This window comes from Macaca mulatta, chromosome 7 (assembly GCF_049350105.2).
Source record: "Macaca mulatta isolate MMU2019108-1 chromosome 7, T2T-MMU8v2.0, whole genome shotgun sequence".
Classification (NCBI taxonomy): domain Eukaryota; kingdom Metazoa; phylum Chordata; class Mammalia; order Primates; family Cercopithecidae; genus Macaca; species Macaca mulatta.
In genome coordinates this window covers 89,957,151-89,977,003 of record NC_133412.1, presented here as the reverse complement: position 1 = coordinate 89,977,003, position 19,853 = coordinate 89,957,151, and the positions used below count along the sequence as shown (strand labels likewise).

The 19,853-nt window shown below is 37.2% G+C and overlaps 1 protein-coding gene across 13 annotated transcripts in view; it reads right to left on the bottom strand.

Annotated features, from left to right (window-relative positions):
* Positions 1-19,853, bottom strand: part of MEF2A (myocyte enhancer factor 2A) — a 160,900-nt gene that overhangs the window by 10,827 nt on the left and 130,220 nt on the right. For 7 of the 13 annotated variants that reach the window (XM_077938236.1, XM_077938233.1, XM_077938234.1 and 4 more), the window contains 2 exons: positions 15,333-15,520; positions 2,299-2,322 (listed from right to left, as the gene is read on the bottom strand). In XM_077938236.1, coding sequence (XP_077794362.1) covers positions 2,299-2,322; positions 15,333-15,520 — 212 coding nt within the window. 13 annotated transcript variants of the gene reach the window in all.

Below are 19,853 nucleotides of genomic sequence, written 5' to 3'. Positions count from 1 at the left end.
TCTAGACACTTACAAACATTCAATGAGGATCCTGATCTCAGTTTATTTCTTTTTAATTTCTGTTTTCTATCCTAGGTTAGAAGATGTGAGAAAGACCATGTGGATGTGGATGTACTGCTTGAGTTTCTGTCCCAGATTCACCACTTCCTAAGCATTGGGAAAATCATTTGACCTCTCTGAACTTCTTCACTGTCAAATAGAGAAGATACAGCAATCTTTGTCCTGGCTGCCTTCAACAGCTACTGTGAGAATCAAATGAGGTTATTATGTCAGAAGTGCTTTCATAACTGAAGTACTACACAAATGTAAGATAATATCCTTATTGTCCCAAGAAACCCTCTGTCCCAAATTTCTATATAAGTGGTGGGAAAAAAAAGATACATATTTTTATTCCTTCTAATCCATAGCCTAGTCTACTGGAGCTTTCATGAAGTCAAGTTGTTCTACTATTGCTCAGCTTCTAAAGGAATCTCCGTGGCTGGTCTTAACAGTACAGTCTTTAGTGCAGGCCCCAGGGCACCTGTCCTTCCGCACTTCGGATCAGTCATCCACAATTACATTTTAGAGCTCAAGGCAATTTGAACCACTTCTAAGTTCTAACGGACTGTGCTTCTGATTATATTTTGGTTCTGGCACACAAAGTTCTGCATTTTTAATTGATTATAGAGTCTCAGGCTTCAGTTTTAAAGAATACAAATGGCTGTTTATAAGTTTTTAGATACGTATTTTAAAGTCTTCAGGGACCTAATATATTTATCTCTGAGGTTCTGTAATTACAAATGTACTTACTCTGAGGAATGTGGAAAACCAACGTATGCCAGTTGGGAATATGTTAGTTTCAGTATCAAGTTTTTAAATTTAATGACTTTTCAAGATACAGATCTACTTTGGACTTAATTTCTTCTTTCATATTTAGTCTGGAACTTCTAAAGTCAAATCACTAGGTGAAAGAATACAGTATGACATAGTTTGGCTTGGACCCTACCTACTCCATGGCATCATCTTCATGGCAATCTTCTGGCATGCCTTTGAAAACAGTAAGACTTCAAACACTGGTTCTACTCAACTAAGCTCCTAATCTCAAAGGCACTGAGTTCTCTAAGAGTAAGTGATTTTCAGAACCACAAGAGGGCAATATAGTGCTAGATAATTCATGGAAGCATTCACAACTCCTTGAACAGTGAAGTCTAACCTAAGGTGAATTATTTTAGCTTGAATTATAAACTCTCATTTACTGATCATTATGGTATCATTAAGTAAAGTGTTTCTCCAAAAGATATTCATAATATAATTCAAAACATTTACAGCTGACTAGAATAGTTCAGTTGGCCAATACAAAACTATATCCAAAACTGTGACTGATCACAAAGCTAAATAAGGAACAATCTCGTATTTTAAGGGGAACAGACAACCTTATTTGAAAAGATCACAAACTGTGCAAAACACACCAGCATGCATAAACATGGAATATTAAAACCAACGGATGCCTTCTCCCCCATGCTTTCATGCACTCTTAACCCCTGTCCATGCTAAAAACATTTCCAAGTTTTTATTCCCCTTAAAGTCTTTTAATTAGCAGCTGACTTTGAGATTATATGATGACTCCTGTGAGGTTTTGGTTTTAGTACCTAAAGAAGAAATAGATAAACTGCAAGTTGCTTTTAGTCAAGTTTATTTTCTAGAGGAAAAGCCAACAGAAAACGTTTGTTTTGGAAAAAGAGCAATAATTGCTTTTAAGAACAGAGTGTCTTCTGATAGAAAAGTAAATATATATACATTGAATTACAGACATTCCTTTTAGTAAACAGGGAACCCCCTTGTGGTTCAGGCTGTATCATGCAGGATGAAATAATTCCAACTCTGAAAAAGGTGACCTCACCAAAAATGATGTAATCTTTTTGAAAGAGAAACAACACAACATCGTGTGTTACAATCTGAGGAACTTCAAGGGTGAAGTCATTTTCTAAAAATATTTCAATAATTTGGAGAGCTATATAAGGTATTCTGTATCTTTCCTTAAAAAAAAAAATTTAACAAGTATCCTATGCTCATGGACAGCTACTGTTTTTAAAGGCTCTATTCCAATGTTCCCTCCAACAAATAAAATGGGTCAACACATAAAATTATAAATAGAAAAACTAGAGTCTGTAGTACCAGTAGATTGCTTTACTCAAAGTGTTTGAATAGTGTTTAAAAAAATTGTGTAACAAAGGGAACATTGGTTAGATAAGAACATGTAAGGTAATTAGTACTTTCTACATCTTTTTCACCTTCCTTCAAGCAGAAACCCACACTCACCAACTCCAATTCCTCTTCCTCCGACTGTACTCAGCACATAAGAGGGATAAGAGAGTTACTAAGACTGTTGGTACTCACAAACAAAATATTTCTTTAGAAAAACATATTTGGACACTAGCAGCTGTCAAACTCTAAAGAGACGATTATATACACAACAGATAGAAATATAAATTACTTGTTGCTATACTTGTTGATTTTTCAAAAGACTAGAAAAATTCCTTTAAATTCTCTAGGGCCAGTATTCAGACACCCTCCTCCCCCAACTTGGTCTGCTCTCATGCTGGCCTCTCGTATACACAGTTATGCTACTGCAACAGTATTTAAAAGGGGTTTCTCATCATGGTATCAATCTGTATTCGGAAATTTGAGAATACTAACTCTGTACCTGTAACTCGGTATCTTAATCATCCTACTATTACCCCACCTGGTGATACATGTTCATTTATCTCCTACTAAATTCTGCTTCTTGGCAGGCAGAAACTGCTATATGTTTTATTTCCCACAGGAGCTAGCACAGTGTTATAAAACAACAGGAACACAAACATTTGTTAATAAATGCAAGAGTTTAAAATACCAGTTTTAGATATGCTTATCATTTGAACATATATTTTCATGTGAATAAAATAACTTCAATGGAGAAAAACCACGTATTTGAAGAAAATGAGACTGGAGGAGAAATAAATTCATTAAGTCATGTAAAGAAAAGAAATGAGGCCGGGCATGGCGGCTCACGAGGTCAGGAGTTCAAGAACAGCCTGGCCAAGATGGTGAAACCCCGTCTCTACTAAAACTATAAAAATTAGCAGGGTGTGGTGGCAGGTGCCTCTAATCCCAGCTACTCGGGAGACTGAGGCAGGAGAACTGCTTGAACCTGGGCAGCAGGGGTTACAGTGAGCTGAGATTGCGCCACTGCACTCCAGCCTGGATGACAGAGGGAGACTCTGTCTAAAAAAAAAAAGAAATGAAACATTTTTGCTCCTTTGCTTCATAATATTTAGAAAATATTAATATACTAGAAACAGTCTAATCAGCTTTCTCTTATTTTACTTGAATAAGTTAAACTTCTCTGTCAATCTGTGAAAAGTGTCGCTGTAAGTGCCACTGATACACAAAGCCCTAATCTGGAAGGAGGTTTCTCTGTAAATGGTGTAAAGTAGGTGGGACCGATTACTTACTCTGAAAAACAATCACTTGATCTACAACTGCTATCTCCAATGTGGGCAAGATGCTATTCAACTGTCCTGTTATAGATATCTTTACATATCTCCAAACACAAGGTACACATCAAAATATTACACTGTCAAACATTATAGCTGTGTATGTGTAAAACATATGGTTTTCACTTTAATGTACAGGAATAAGTGTGTAAATAGTTCATATGACACATTTTGAGTTTTCCACAGAGACGCTTCATGCTTAACAACCAGACATAACTTTCTTAAGCAATTGCTAAATGCTTAAATGTAGTTTGTCTTTAAATTGGCAGTTTACTAACAATTCTTATAAACATTTCTGTGCCTTACATGACATTTGCATAGTTTATTTCTGAAAGACAGTAGCAAGTATTGCATATCCAGTATCTGAAAGGTAAGCTACATAACTATCCTAAATGCCATTTTTTTTCTTGGCTCCCTTTTGGGGTATATTTCTTTGTTAAGTACGTATATATGGATTTTAAACTTTTTATTCTGAAATAATTTTAGACAGCATTTGCAAAGAGAGCTCCCTCACATCTCACTCAGCTTCCTGCAATGTTAACATCACAAGGAAATACAATGCAGTTGTCAAAACTAATAAAACCAATATAGCACCAATTAAAGCTTTGGACTTTACTTGGATTTCGCCAGTCTTTCAACTGATGTCCTTTTTCCTGACCCAGGATCAGATCCTGGATCCCACAAGCCTTTAGTCCTCACGTCTCCTTAGTCTCCTCTGCTCTGTGACAGTTCCTTAGTCTTTCCTTTTCATGACCTTGACACTGTTTTTTGAAAGAGTGCTGATCAGGTATCTTATAGAATGTCTCTCAATTTGGGTCTGATTTTCATTCATAATCAGATAGAAGGTCATGGATTTTTGCAAGAATACCACAGAGAGACACGGCCTTCTTAGCATGTCATGTTGGAAGGCAAATGTTGTCTTTATGTCCCATTACTGGTGATGTTAACCTTGATCCTCTGGTTAAGGCAGTGTTTTCCAGGATTCTCTTATTTCTAATTCTCTAATTTTTCCCTTTGTAAGAAACAAATATTTGGGAAGAGACATTTTGAGACTAAGTAAATACGGTTTTTTACTTAAACTTTTTGCCCACTTATGTTAGCATTATCCACTGACTTTGCCTGCAATAATTACCATTGTACTGTGGTGTTCTAATGGTGATTTACTATCTCTCATTCTTTCTACATTAATTAATTAGAGTTATGTTCTAAGAAAGAGTTGTCCCTTTCTCCTTATTTATTCAATCATTTATTTAAATCAGTAATGGACTCAATGTTTTTTATTCCCTGGGCTATAATCCAATACTATTGTTATTTATTTTGTTACTCAAATTGTTCTAGTTTTGGTATTGGAAACTCTTTCGAAAGGCCAGCTCCTGTGACTTTTGATAAGCACTTTCTTAACCTCTGACAACTCTGGCTCATCCCGATTCCCTGCCCCAATCTACAACAAACCATTTTTTCCAAGCAGCCCTGCGCCCTTATATTAGAAAATGGTGTTCAGAAACTAAAATCTGAGCACCGGATAGTTGAGTTACTGTGTGCTACTGCCTCACAGACCTCTCAGCCAACAGAGCCAGGAAATATATAATGTATACTAATTCATATGTACACACAACTGTATCTTTGTGTGTGCATGACAGGGTCTCGCTATGTCACCCAGGCTGGAGTGCAGTGGTACAATCACAGGCCACTGCAGCCTCGACTTCCTGTGCTCAACTGATCCTCTCACCCCAGCCTCTCAAGTAGCTGGGACTATAGGTGCATGCTACCACACCCGACTAATTTTTGTATTTTTAGTAGAGATGGGGTTTCGCCATGTTGGCCAGGCTGGTCTCAAACTCCTGAGCTCAACATCTGCCTGCCTCAGCCTCCTGAAGTACTGGGATTACAGGCATGAGCCACTGTGCCCAGCCAGACACATACATATTTCTGTATCCATCTACCTGTATGTGTATACACACATATATATGTCTGTATATATATACACATATATATGTAATATATATACACATATATCTATGTGTATGTATGTACATATATATACTCTTACTAAATCCTTCAACTATAACCCTGAAACATAGGCTCATTCTAGACCCCCACCCCTACACCCCCTTGGTTATCTGCAACTTTCTCCTCCAACCATGAGAAACCTGGCTCCCTTTATCTACAATGTCCATTTATTTATTTATATTTAGTTATATGTTTATATGTTCAACCCTTTGTGTATGTGAGGGATGAATTTACCATCTAGAGTACAGTAATTTGCTAGAATTTTGTTGGTCTCTAACCTTACAGTATCCAGTCAAAACAGTTTCCAAATTTACTCAGACTGGGTTCTTTCTTCCTCAGCCCTTCGATATCATGTTACTCATCTGTAATAAAGTTATATTCATGTGTGACAATATGCATTCCATCTTGGGCTCTCCCGGAATCTTTACTAAATTGCATTTAGTAAAAATCACTCTTTGTATGTACAATTTTATGAGTTTCAATAAATGCAGACCCATGCATCTAACAAAACAGCATCACACAGATTAGTTCCATCACCTCGAAAATTCCCTCATACTAACCCTTTATAGTCAACTCCTCTCTCCACTCCCAACCCATGGCAGCCAGGGAGTTTTGCATTTTCCGGAATGAAATATAGATGGAATCATACATGACTGTGGACTTTTAGATCTGGCTTCTTTTACTTAGCAAAATTCACTCAGGATTCATCTATATTGCTGTGTGAATAGTTTACTGCTGAGTAGCATTTCCTTATATGGGCATACAGTGTGCTTATCCATTCATCTGTTGAAGGACATCTAGGCTAGTTTCAGTGTTTTACAATTATGAAAGATATAGGTTTCTGTGTAAGTACAGTTTTCAATTCATGTGCATAAATACTCTAGGAGTGGCATTACCAGATTGTACAGCAAGTGTTTATTTATGTATTTATTTATAAGACAGGGTCTTGCTGTGTTGTCCAGGCTGGTCTTAAACTCCTGGGCTCAAGCAATCTTCCTGCCTTGGCCTCCCAAAGTGCAGGGATTATAGGCATGAACCACCCTGCCTGGCCAGCAAGTATATATTTAGATTCATAAGAAGCTGACCAACTCTTCAAAGTGGCTGTACCACTTTGCATTCCAAACATATAGAGAGATTTTTTGCTTTGCATCCTCACCAGCACTTCTAGTTTTTGAGTTTTCTTTTTTTTTTTTTGAGGCAGAGTTTCGCTCTTATTGCCCAGGCTGGAGTACAATGGTACAATCTTGGCTCACCACAACCTCTGCCTCCTGGGTTCAAGTGATTCTTCTGCCTCAGCCTCCCGAGTAGCTGGGATTACAGGCATGCACCACCACACCTGGCTGATTTTTTTTTAAGTAGAGATGGGGTTTCTCCATGTTGGTCAGGCTGGTCTCAAACTCCCAACCTCAGGTGATCTGCCCACCTTGGCCTCCCAAAGTGCTGGGATTACAGGCGTGAGCCACTGTGCCCAGCCATCGGTTCTTCTTAAATTTTAGCCATTCTACTAGCTGTGTAGTTGTATCTCATTAGGTTTTAATTTTCAATTCCGTAGGGCCTGATAATATTAAGCATATTTTCAAACGCTTATTTGCCATCCATGTATCTTCTTTTTGAAGTATCTGTTCAGATCTTGTGCCTTTTGCCTTTTTAAAAATATGTTTTCTTACTGTTGGGTTTTAAGAATGCTTACAATATTCTGGATACAAGAATTCTTACAATATTCTGGATACATTAAAGATACAAACTCTTTAATGGACATGTGACTTGCAATTACTCTCTTCTAATCTGTAGGTCATCCTATATTCTCCGGACAGTACCTTCCACAGAGCAAAACTTAAGGTTAACCTCCAAAACTTAAGATAACCTCCAATACATCAGTTTTTTCTTTATGGATCCTGCTTCTGGTGTTGGATTTTCTCCTCTAAATTTCAGTTTCCTGTTTTAAATTTGGGTCTATAATCCAATTTTAGTTAATTTTTTAATAAAGTCTGAGTTATTGTCAAGTGGGTTGTTTTTGTGTATCGATGTAGAATTGTTTCAACACCATTAGTTGTAACTACCATCCTTTCTCTGTTGAACTGCCTTACTAACTTTGCCAAAAACCCAGCTGAATATACATGCATAGGTCTATATTTTCTGAGCTGTTTTGTCCAGTGATCTATGTGCCCATCCTTTTGCCAATATCACACTTTCTGGATTACTATAGCTTTATAGTAGGTCTTGAAACCAGGTAGTAGTAGTTTTTTTAAATTTTGTTCCTTCTTAAAATCTTTCTAGCTATTGTAGTCCTTTGTCTTTACCTATATATTTTAGAATTGGCTTGTTCGTATCTACAAAAAAAGCTTGCCAGGATTCTGAAATTGTGTTTAATCTACAGATCAATCTGGGAAGAAATGACATCTTGACAATACTGAGTCTTGAAATCCATTAACATGATGTATCTATCTACTCATCTAGGTCCTCTTTTATTTCTTTCATCAGTGTTTTGCAGTTTTCAACATACAGACTGTGTAGATATTTTGTCACAATTGTACCTAGATGTTTCTTTTCTTTCCTTTAGTTAGGGTTTTTTTGTTTAGTTTGTTTTTTCAATTTCAAATTCCAATTGTTCACTGCTGGCATATAATCGATTTTTATATACTAACTTTGTACCCTGAGACCTTGCTAAACTCACGGATTGGTCCGAGGATTTTTGTAATTTCTTTATATTTTTCTACATTAAAGAATGTATCTTCTGTGAATAGAGAAAGTTTAATTTCTCTCTTCCCGATATATATATGCATTTTATTCATTAATTTTTGCCTAACTGTACTGGCTAGGACTTTTACTACCATGGTAAATATGACTGGTGAGAAAAAAAATATCATTACCTAGCTCCAAACACTAGCAGACTCAGTGCTTTCCCCTTATAAAGTATTTTAGCTGGATATTTTTTGTAGATGCTCTTTATTAATTTCCCTTCTATTACTAGCTCAGTGAGATTCTTTTTGTTTAATCATGAATAGATGTTGAATTGTTAACATCGTGATTATACTAATGAATTTTCAAATGTAGACTCAGCCTTGCATTCCTGGGATAAAACCAACTTGGTCTTGATATAATATCCTTTTTATTTATTGCTCAATTTACTTTTTACTGTTTTGTGTCTAGAGTTCATGAGGAATATGGATTTGTAGATTTTTTTTTCTTGTGTTGCCTTATTTTGGTTTTGCACTGGGGTAATGCTGACCTAAAAAAAGTAAGTTGGAAAGTGTTCTCTCCTAATTTTTTCTGAAAGAGACTGTATAGAATTGGTATCACTTCTTTTGTAAATGTTTGGCAGAATTTGCCAGTTAAATCATATGGGTCTGGAGTTTTCTTTTGTGAAAGGTTTTTAAACTAGGAATTCTGTTTTTAAAATAGTTACTATTCAAGTTAACTATTTCTTCTTGAATGAGTTTAGTAGTTCCTTGGTAGTTTGTATCTTTCCCAGAATTTGCCCATTTCATCTAAGCTATTAAATCTATTAGAACAGAGACGCTTACAGTATTCTTTCAGTGTCTTTTGGGTAATGTATCTGTTCATATTCTTGATACTGATAACCTACCTGGGTCTTCTCTTTTCCATTGGTCAGCTTGGATAGAGGTTTATCAATTCTATTACCTCTTTTTTTTTAAAACAAAGTTTTTGGTTTGCTTTTGTTTTCCTGTTTTAAATTCATTAATTGCTGCTCTTTTTCCTTTCTTCTGCTTGATTTGGGTTAAGTTTGCTCTTCTTTTTTGTTTCTTAAAGTAAAAGCTTAGATTACTGATTTGGGATCCCTCGTTTCAAATATAGGCATTTGTTGCTATAAATCTCCCCTCATCACTACTCTAGTTGGGCCTCAAAATTTTGATGCTGTATTTTCATTTTCATTCAGCTATACGTATTTTTAAATTTCCTTTGAGATTTCTTCTCTGGTCCTTGGGTTAAAGTATATTGTTTAATGTCTAAATATATGGCCATTTTCCTACTTTCTGTTATTGACTTCTAGTTTGATTTCCTTTTGGCCAGAGAATATAACATGTATGATTTCAATTCACTGAAACTTGCCAGTTTGTTTCCTGGCATAGGATATAGTCTATCTTGGTGAATGTTCCATGTGCTCTTGTGAAAAATGTGTGTTCTGCTGTTGTTGACTGACATGTTCTATAAATGTCTCTTAGGTCATGTTGGTCAAGTGTTGCTCAGATCATCTAGACCCTTACTGATTTTTCTGCCTACTTGTTCTATCAGTTACTGAGAGGGATGTTGAAATCCCCAACTACAATTGTGGATTTTTCTACTCACCTTTTAGTTCTATCAGTCTTCACTTTATGTATTTTGAAGGTTGTTGTTAGATGCATAAACATTAAAGACAGTTATTTCTTGGAAAGTGGACTAGGTCACATCCCTCTTTATTGCTGATAGTTTTCCTTGTTGTGAAGCCTACATTGTCTGAAATTAATAGGTCTGCTTTACCTTTCGTTTTGGTGTTTGCAACAGTAAATTTTCTCCCTTCTTTTACCTATGTCTTTATATTTAAAGTGGATTTCTTGTAGGCAGCAATTTTGTTTTTTTTTTCTTGAGACGGAGTTTCACTCTTATTGCTCAGGCTGGAGTGCAATGGCACAATCTTGGCTCACTGCAACCTCTGCCTCCAGGGTTCAAGAGATTCTCCTGCCTCAACCTCCCAAGTAGCTGGGATTACAGGCATGCACCACCATGCCCAGCTAATTTTGTATTTTTAGTAGAGACGGGGTTTCTCCATGTTGGTCAGGCTGGTCTCGAACTCCCAACTTCAGGTGATCTGCCTGCCTCAGCCTCCCAAAGTGCTGGGATTACAGGCATGAGTCACCACAGAACTTTTTAAGAAAAAAAAAAAAACAAAAAAACCACAAATCTGATGATCTTTTAACTGATGTGTTCTCATCACATTCAATGTGATTATTTATATGACTGAATTAAAAGCTACCTTTATGTTGCTTTTTGTTTGTCTTCTTTTCGTCCATTTCTTGGGCTACTTAGTAGAGCATTTTTTATATTTCTATTTTATCTCTTCTATTGACTTATTTAAAGTCAATAGAATGACTTCTTTTAAATTTTCTTCTGTATCTGCACTAGGGTTTACAATATATATCTTTAATCACCTTGAGTTCTTCTTCAAATAATATTTACATCATGTAGAGTCAATTCCTCCCTCCCATCTTTTATTGTCATATATTTTATTTTGACATGTGCTACAGAAACAAAATACACTGTTACTATTTTTGCCTTATATAGTCAGATACCTTTTGGAGCAATTAAAAAGCGGGAAAGCACTTGGATCGTGGTTTCTTTTATACTCCATATAAATAAATTAATGTTCCTTGGAGAAATGCCTGATTCTAGGACTGGTGCAGAAAACACACAAGATCAGCCTAGAACATATTATAGTGCCAGAAAATAAAAAAGCACCCATTTCCCCTAAAAAATAAAAAAATAAATAAATAAAAACCCACAAAAATAAGGATATATTAAAGGGACACAGGAATCAAGCAGACAGCCCTCAAAAGCTGAAGCTAGAACAAAGCAACAGAAAAACGTGGTACTGCATTATAAACCAAAGTATTAAAATAAATGCCCACGAGTCCATATTGATAGAAATAAATGGTTGAATAAATGAGAGAGAAGAGATACATCTCCTGTGCAGAAGAATTCCAAATAACTTATGTAGATATCCTTCTCTTAAGAAAACTCCCCACTCCTTAAAAGTGTGGGCTGAACATGGTAATTTCCTACCCAAAGGCTATAGTATGAAAAGCAGAAGAGTAACTTTACAGAAAAGAAACCTGTTAAACACCTGTTAAACATCAGCCAAGTGACCAAATTAACATCAGCAATAGTTATGACGATACAGGCTGGTCATCCCAAATCTGAAAATCTGAAATCTGAAATGCTCCAAGATCCAAAACCTGTTGAGCACCAACGTGTACTCATTGGATCATTTTGGATTTCAGATTTTTGGATTTGGGATGCTCTACTTATTAGTATAAGGGAAATATTCCAAAACCTGAAAAAATCTGAAATCTGGAATACTTCTGGTCCTGAGTATTTCAGATAAGGGATAATAAATGTAGTAGGCACTCTTGATACGATGTGACGAAAATGGCATCTTAATTCTATGGCCTACCTCCCTCAAACCAACAACCACAGGCTAAGCATGAGAAAAACATCAGACAAATCTTAACTAAGAGACATTCTATAAAAATACCTGACTAGTACTCCTCAAAACTGTCAAGGTCATTAAAGCAAGGAAAGTCTTAGAAACTCTCACAGTCAAGAGGAGGCTAAAGAGACATGATTGCTAAATGTAATGTGGTATCCTGGATTGGATCCTAGAATAGAAAAAGACACAAGGTTAAAAATAAATAAATCTGAATAAAGTGCGAATTTCAGTTAATAACAACATATCAGTACTGGTTCAATAGTGGTGACAAATATACCATACTAATGTTAATGACAGAAAAAAACTATGTGTGGGGTATATGAAAACTTTCTGTACTATCTTTGCAATCTTTCTATAAATCTAAAATTGTTCTAAAAATAAAACGTTTATAAAATGTAGGGAAAACCAGATTTTATTTGTCTTCATTTATTGCATTTCCACTGTTCAGGTCTTTGTGTAGACTTAAGTTTTTGCTGGGATCAGAGTCCTTTAACATTTTTTGTAGAGCAGGTCTGCTGGCAATAAATTCCCCCGACTTTTGTTTGAGGAAATCGTCATTTCTCAAAGATATTTTTGGTGAGTAGAGAATTTTGGGGTGAGAGGAATTTTTTAAAAATTTCAGCACGTTAAATGTTACTCCCCTTTTCTTGCTTGCATAGTTTAGTTTGTGAAGAAAAAAGTACGGTACTAATCCTTGTTTTTCTGTATACAATATATCTCTTCTCTAAGATTATTCTCTTGATCTTTTGCTTTTAGCAGTCTGAGAGTGAGAGTGTGTGTGCGTATGCATGTGTGTGTGTGTTGGCAGTCGTATTTATCCTGCTTGGTACTGGTTATTTTTTAAAATATTACTCCTAATCTGTTCTCTCTTGTCTTTTTGGAAGTCCAATTATAAATATGTTATGCCATTTGATAATGGCGCATAGCTCTTGGATACTTCATTCGGTTTTTTGTCTTGTTTTCACTCTTCTCTTTGTATTTCAGCATGGGTAATTCCTACTAATAGACCTACAGGTTTTTCCCTCCTGTTAAGCTATTAGTGCAAGACTCGAGTTAATTTCATTAGAAGCTGGGCCAGGTTTGAGCCTTACTGTTGCTCTGGTTACCATCAGGGCACCTACCACAAGCTTCATATCCCTCTGGGGATGGGGATCTATCTGCATGCCAGATTTTCCCCTAGTGACTGCTCCACTCTCAGCTTTAAGTCATCCCCTCTCTTGTTGTGCCTCAGGCTGTGGCCTTCTCAGTCATCCTGCCACTCTCCTGGCGTTGCTCCATACCGAGCATGTCTTCCTGTTCCTTCACCACTGGCTGAAGATATTTTGCCTTTTCCATTAAACAGGATTTCAACAGTGCCCTAAGAGTGATAATGTTTGTTGTTCGTCGTCTTAGAGATTAAAGCTTTTGTTCCATATTAGAGAAAGAAGACAAAAAGATCCAGGCAAAACTTTTTGCCCCTAGTGTAGAGCTACTCTTCCCCTCTCCCAGTTGTGTACCACAGCAAGACCTTTGCAGGAGCTTCTGAGCACCCCACGGGATTCATGGAGAAAAAAGTCTACAAGAGAACACAGACTCACCCTGTTTTATACTGCGGCCCCCAGGAGTTTCACACAGTTCTGTCAGTGTACACCTGGTCTCCAGCAATTCACCAATCACCCTAGCTTAACTCTTACTATCTGTGTCTTGCCTAATGCTCAAATGTCATCTCTCCTCACAGTATCTTTGACTCTGGAGCATCCGGGCCAGTTGGTTGCCCTGAAATCTCAGCACTATAATGAGTTCAAGGAAAACTATGAACTTTCTGTATATCCAAGTTTTTTTAATTGTAAGGCTGGGAGTGACTGTTTCCAGACTTCTGTATCACCAAATAAAAAAGTACTTGTTTTTTGACCTGGACTATAAGACTTAAAGAGATTTGGTCCTGGCTCTATTTTGAACTATCTTGGACAAGTAATAACCTTTAACTCAGTTTCCTAATCTTTACCTTGCAATGATCACAAGCTAACTGAGAATTAAATGAGACAGTATACACATGAAGGTGTTTTAGAATCTATAAAGCATTATACCAATGTGGAATTATTATCTAAGCCTGATAGCATCACTTTCACTTAGCAAAAACTCTAATGGTGAGTTTAGCAACTGCTCAGTAGAGAGAACACCTGGCATATCATTTAGTATGCTAGCAGTCAAACAGTTACTAAACTAAGAGATTTTAAAACTTGATTATACATTCCAGTTTTTTTTCTACAAGAGGCTAAGGGGGATAAATATATTGTCCTGTTCTTTATAAACAGACTTAAGACTCAAAAACAAATGAGACCAGAACCCTAAAGCCGTCATCAAGGAGTGGAATAGAGGCTACCTGCATTCTTTATACAGTTAAATAGAAAGGTTATTTGAGAATAAGCAAATAAAATTAATTGGAGAATAACTCACTCAAGTTTGTGTGCATTCTTCCCTATCCTACAATAGTTCTGTGGTATGCAGAATTTTTTTTTTTTTTGAAACAGTGTCTTGCTCTGTCACCCAGGCTGGAGTGCAGTGGTATGATCTCGGCTTACTGCAATCTCCACCTCCTGGGTTCAAGTGATTCTCCTACCTCAGCCTCCTGAGTAGCTGGGATTACAGGCACACACCACCACACCCAGCTAATTTTTGTATTTTTAGTAGAGATGGGGTTTCACAATGTTGCCTAGGCTGGTCTTGAACTCCTGACCTCAGGTGATCCGCCCACCCTGGCATCCCAAAGTGCTGGGATTACAGATGTAAGCCACTGTACCCTGCCTGGTATGCAGAATTTTCTAACTAATAGTTTAGTGCTTCTCTCACAGAAAAGCATGTTTAATTGATTAATGAAAGTATACAAAGTACAGCGAATAAATAACTCATGTTTAATATTTCTAGCCTGGTAAAATTAAAATTAAACATAATAATCTCTAAAAGTGTTACATATTAATGGGGTACATGTGAATATTTGTTACATTCATAGAATGTGTAATGATCAAAGTCAGGGTATTTGGGGTATCTATTACCTTGAATATTTATACTTTCTATTTGTTGGGAACATTTCAAGTCCTCTCTTCTAGCTACTCAGAAATATACTCCATCTGCAATGTTGCTAACTATAGTCACTCTTCTCTCCTATCAAATACAGGGGTATATTTGTTGTATCTAAGTGTATGTTTTTACCCACGAATCAACCTCTCTTCATCCCATCTCCCACCCACACACCCTTCCCAGCCTCTGCTATCATTCTATTTTCTGTCTCTACAAGATCAATTTTGTTAGGTCTCACTCACATATGAGTGAGATCATGCAGTATCTATCTTTCTGTGCCTGGCTTATTTCACTTAATAACCTCCAGTTCCAACCATGTTCATATTTAGCTTTAATTTTAAATAACCGTTAAGCAAATTTCCATAATCTGATTTTTGTGTATTTGAAATAGACTTGTCTCTTCAAATACTAATTTCGAATGGAAATATTTGTTAGGAATAGGTGTAGATTCTATGGTGGCACAGAAAATTCCAAAGGAAGCTACAGACTGACTATGTATAAAATACATGTTTTAAAGAATGAAGTTGAAGAAAGGTTCAACTTACTAGTGGAGGCATCATGCCCTTGCTTGAAGGGGGGATGACAACTCGAAGATCTGGTTTTCTACTGTTCATTCCAAGATTACCACCACCTGGTGGAGGGGGAGACTTCGTAGGCATGACTTTGCCTAAACTATTTGCACCAGTAGTTCCAATCAAATTTGGAGAAGCTCTTGAGTTTACAAATCCATTCCCTGGGGGAAAAATATCATTCAATTATGTGAGAAGAGTTATTAAAACACTTTGGCACAAACAAAGTTTTCCCCAGTCTGAGTTGCAAATAAATTTTATAACAAAACTCACTACACGTTTGAGTATCCCTTATCCGAAATGCTTCGGACCAGAAGTGTTTCTGATTTTGGAATACTTGTATAACATACTTAAGGGCTGAGCATCCCTAAACCTGAAAATCCAAAATCCTCCAATTAACACTTCTTCTGAGAATCACATCAGTGCTCAAAGTGTTTCAGATTTTAGAGCAGTTTGTATTGGGATACTCAACCTGTGGTAACTAATGAAGTATCTTTGGATATTTTAAAAATAAGCAGAGAAAGACAAGCAAAGTCTGAAATACATATAAAGCTTAAGACTAACGACACTTGTACAGCATTACTGCTTGGATTTGCTAAGAGAGATTTAAAACACAACACATTTCTGGCCGGGTGCAGTGGCTCACACCTGTAATCCCAGCACTTCGGGATGCTGAGGAGGGCGAATCACTTGAGGTCAGGTGTTTGAGACCAGCTTGGCCAACACGTTGAAACTCTGTCTCTATTAATAATACAAAAATTAGCCGGGCATGGTGGCGTACGCCTGTGATCCCAGCTACTTGGGAGGCTGAGGCAGGAGAATTGCTTGAAGCCGGGAGACAGAGGTTGCAGTGAGCTGAGATCATGCCCCTGCACTAGAGCCTGGGTGACAGTGTGAAACTGTATTTCAAAGAAACAAAAGATCACATTTCTAACAGGGCATCTCATTTAGTCTCATTTTAGGGACTAAAATAATGGAGGTATTATAGAAAATGTCTGAGAACAGCCTATTCAATCACTCTTGTGAGAGCAAAGGCACTGCTACTACTAAGTTCTGAGTAGTGAACTAGGTATCAGAGTAACTTCTTAACTGTAGCTTATTCAGCACTCATTTCTAATGCCTCATTTTCACCAAGTACTTCTTCCTTATGGCTCTACTTCACTGGTTCTGTTTTTTCAGCTTCATTGAGGTCCTTATTAAATATTTCTGATTTATCTCACATTAATCATCTTATTCCTATTTTTAAACTTTCCCTGACAGAACCTTCCATCTCTCTTAGATGAAATGAGGAAACAGGCATATTGTGATATATGTTCTATGTATATAATACTTTTGGGAACCAGTTGAGATATAAATAAATATGAAACCATCCTGTTTTCATGAATACTGTAGTCAGTCATTCTACTTCTTCCCATGTGTAGCAACCACGTGGACTGGGTGGGGCTGACTCTCTGCAACCCTCTCTCCAACCCCCAGATGAACTTAGTGACAGGCATTTGACTCAGGTCATTCTCCTTCACCACAGTGACTGGATGTGGTAATGACCAATCAGAACCCGGGTAAAACAATTGTTCCATGATTGTCAGGGAGGCTCCCACATTCCCCAAACTGTGCCTGAGAAAGCATTTTATTCTTTTTTTTTTTTTTTTTTTTTTGAGACAGAGTCTTGCTCTGTCATCCAGGCTGGAGTGCAGTGGAGCAATCTCTGCTCACTACAAGCTCCGCATCCCCGGTTCACACCATTCTCCTGCCTCAGCCTCCTGAGTAGCTGCGACTACAGGCGCCCACCACCATGCCGGGCTAATGTTTTGTATTTTTAGCAAAGACAGGGTTTCACCACGTTAGCCAGGATGGTCTCGATCTCCTAACCTCATGATCTGCCCACCTCGGCCTCCCAAAGTGCTGGGATTACGGGCGTGAGCCAATGCATCCGGCCAGCATCTTATTCTTAAGTCATTTTGGGACTCAGAAGAAAGCCGGAATAAGGAAAAAGCTGATACAAAAAGGAGAACAGCAAACAAATGATGTAAAAGCCCTGATTAAACCGTGCTTGTAGTCTGTACCACTTCTGGATCTTTCAGTTACATGTAAGTTAACACATCCCCTATACAATTTAAGCCTGAGGTAGTTTTCTGTTAGTTGCAACTGATAGTATCCTAATAGAAATAGCTACTATTCACCAGTTTGCAGTCCAACAGCAGAGATAATGACACAAATAAAAAGTAGATAAGTAACCAGTGTACAGAAACATATAATGTGAATTTATAAAACAGAGACTACAGTGTGGTATTTCAATTTCAAAGTAAATCACAAATAAAGCAGGGAAGAATAAAAGAGTAAGTGTTTATTACGAAGCTGGCAAAGAACAAAATATTCAGAATAGTGAGCCAGAGGTTCCTGATAAGCCAAACAGGCCTCTTATGTTCTCTGGGTAGGACTCAGCATTCACATGTCCTTAAGACTAGCAACCTTCTAAAATCAGGAAACATAGAAGTACCTTTACTATCTGGAAATTAAAAAAATTCAAACATCTATTATGTATACAGTACTGTGCCCCTAGGAGGGTATATGTAGAGAAGCCATAAAAAGCCTATACAGGTCTTCAAGGAGCTTTTCATCTAGTTAGCAAGAATAGGCATATCACATAGGCATGAATTATACTTACAATATGGGCAAACTAGAGGTAACCACACAAAATTTACAATGAGATAGAAAGCACTGATCAACTGATCACAAATATATCAGCTTAATTAGGAAAGCCTTTGTGGGATTAACTACTGAGCAGTCTGAAATGACAGAAGAAGAAAAGAGAAGGCAGGCATTATGGATAAATGTGAGAAAAATATGTTAAAGCACGAATGAACAACATGTGAGTGAGGAATGGCAGAGCAGATAAGCCTGGAGAATCCACAGCTTCAGGGACCATCAGAAGGAAAGGGTAGCTGTATTTGTTCTGCTCCTTTCATTCTAGTATAAAGAAAAAAAGAAAACTTCAGAATTCACGAAAAATAAGCAGACATTAGATGTTATAAATACACACATACCCACACACTCCTGTATTAATACACATGCAAGGACTAACAAAAACTGAGTGTCTGCTGTGTGCTTAACACTGGCCTAAAACTCGTCCTAATAATCTCATCCTGACAAGACTGCATTCTGAGAAATAAAATGGTTTGCCCCTGGGTCAGATGTGGTGGCTGATGCCTACAATCTCAGAACTTTGGGAGACTGAGGTGGGCAGATTGCTTGAGCCCAGTTCAAAACCAGCCTGGGCAACATGGTGAAACCCCATCTCTACCAAAAAAAAAAAAAAAAAAAGAAAAGAAAGAAAAATTAATAGGACATGGTGGTGTACACCTCTAGTCCCAGCTACTAAGGAGGCTGAATCAGCCCAGGAGGCAGAGGTTGCAGTGAGCCAAGATCACACCACCACATTCCAGCCTGGGTGACAAAATTAACCCAATCAAATAAAGACAAATTTAAAAAAAAATCAAAAAACAAAAATGAACAAAGCCTCCAAAAATTTGAGATTATGCTAAACAGCCAAACCTAAGAATAACCGGTGTTCTTGAGGAAGAAGAGAAATCTAAAAGTCTGGAAAACATATTTGAGAAAATAACTGAGGAAAACTTCCCTGGCCTCACTAGAGATCTAGAAATCTAAACACAAAAAGCTCAAAGACGACCTGGGAAATTCATAGCAAAAAGATCTTCACCCAGGCACACAGTAATCAGATTACCTCAAGTGAAGACAAAGGGAAGAATCTTAAGAGCTGAGAGGCAAAAGCATCAGGTAACCAACAAAGGAAAACTTATCAGATTAACAGCCGATTTCTCCTCAGAAACCCTACAAGCCAGAAGAGATTGGGTTCCTATCTTTAGCTTCCTCAAACAAAATAATTGCTGGCCATGAGTTTTGTATCCAGCAAAGTTAAGCTTCATAAATTAAGAAGAGATAAAGTCTTTTTCAGACAAACAAATGCTGAGAGAATTCACCACTACCAAGCCAGCACAACTAAGAAATGCTAAAAGGAGTTCTAAATCTTGAAACAAAACCTGAAAATACACCCTCCTTAAATCATAAATCTCACAGGGCCCATAAAACAAGAACACAATGAAAAAAAAAGTATTCAGGCAACAACTAACACAATGAATAAAATAGTACCTCACATCTCAACATTAACGTTGAATGTAAATGGCCTAAATGTTCCACTTAAAAGATACAGAATGGCGGAATGGTTAAAAATACACCAACCAAGTATCTGCTGTCTTCAAGACACTTACCTAACACATAAAGACTCACATAAAGTAAAGGGGTGGAAAAAGATACTAGAAAATCTAGAGGAGGTGGATACATTCCTGGAAATACATAACCTGCCTAGGTTAAATCAAGAAGAAATAAAACTCTGCATGGAACAATACAAGTAGCGAGACTGAAACAACAATTTTAAAAACTGCCAACAACACCACCAAAAAGTCCAGGACCAGACGAATT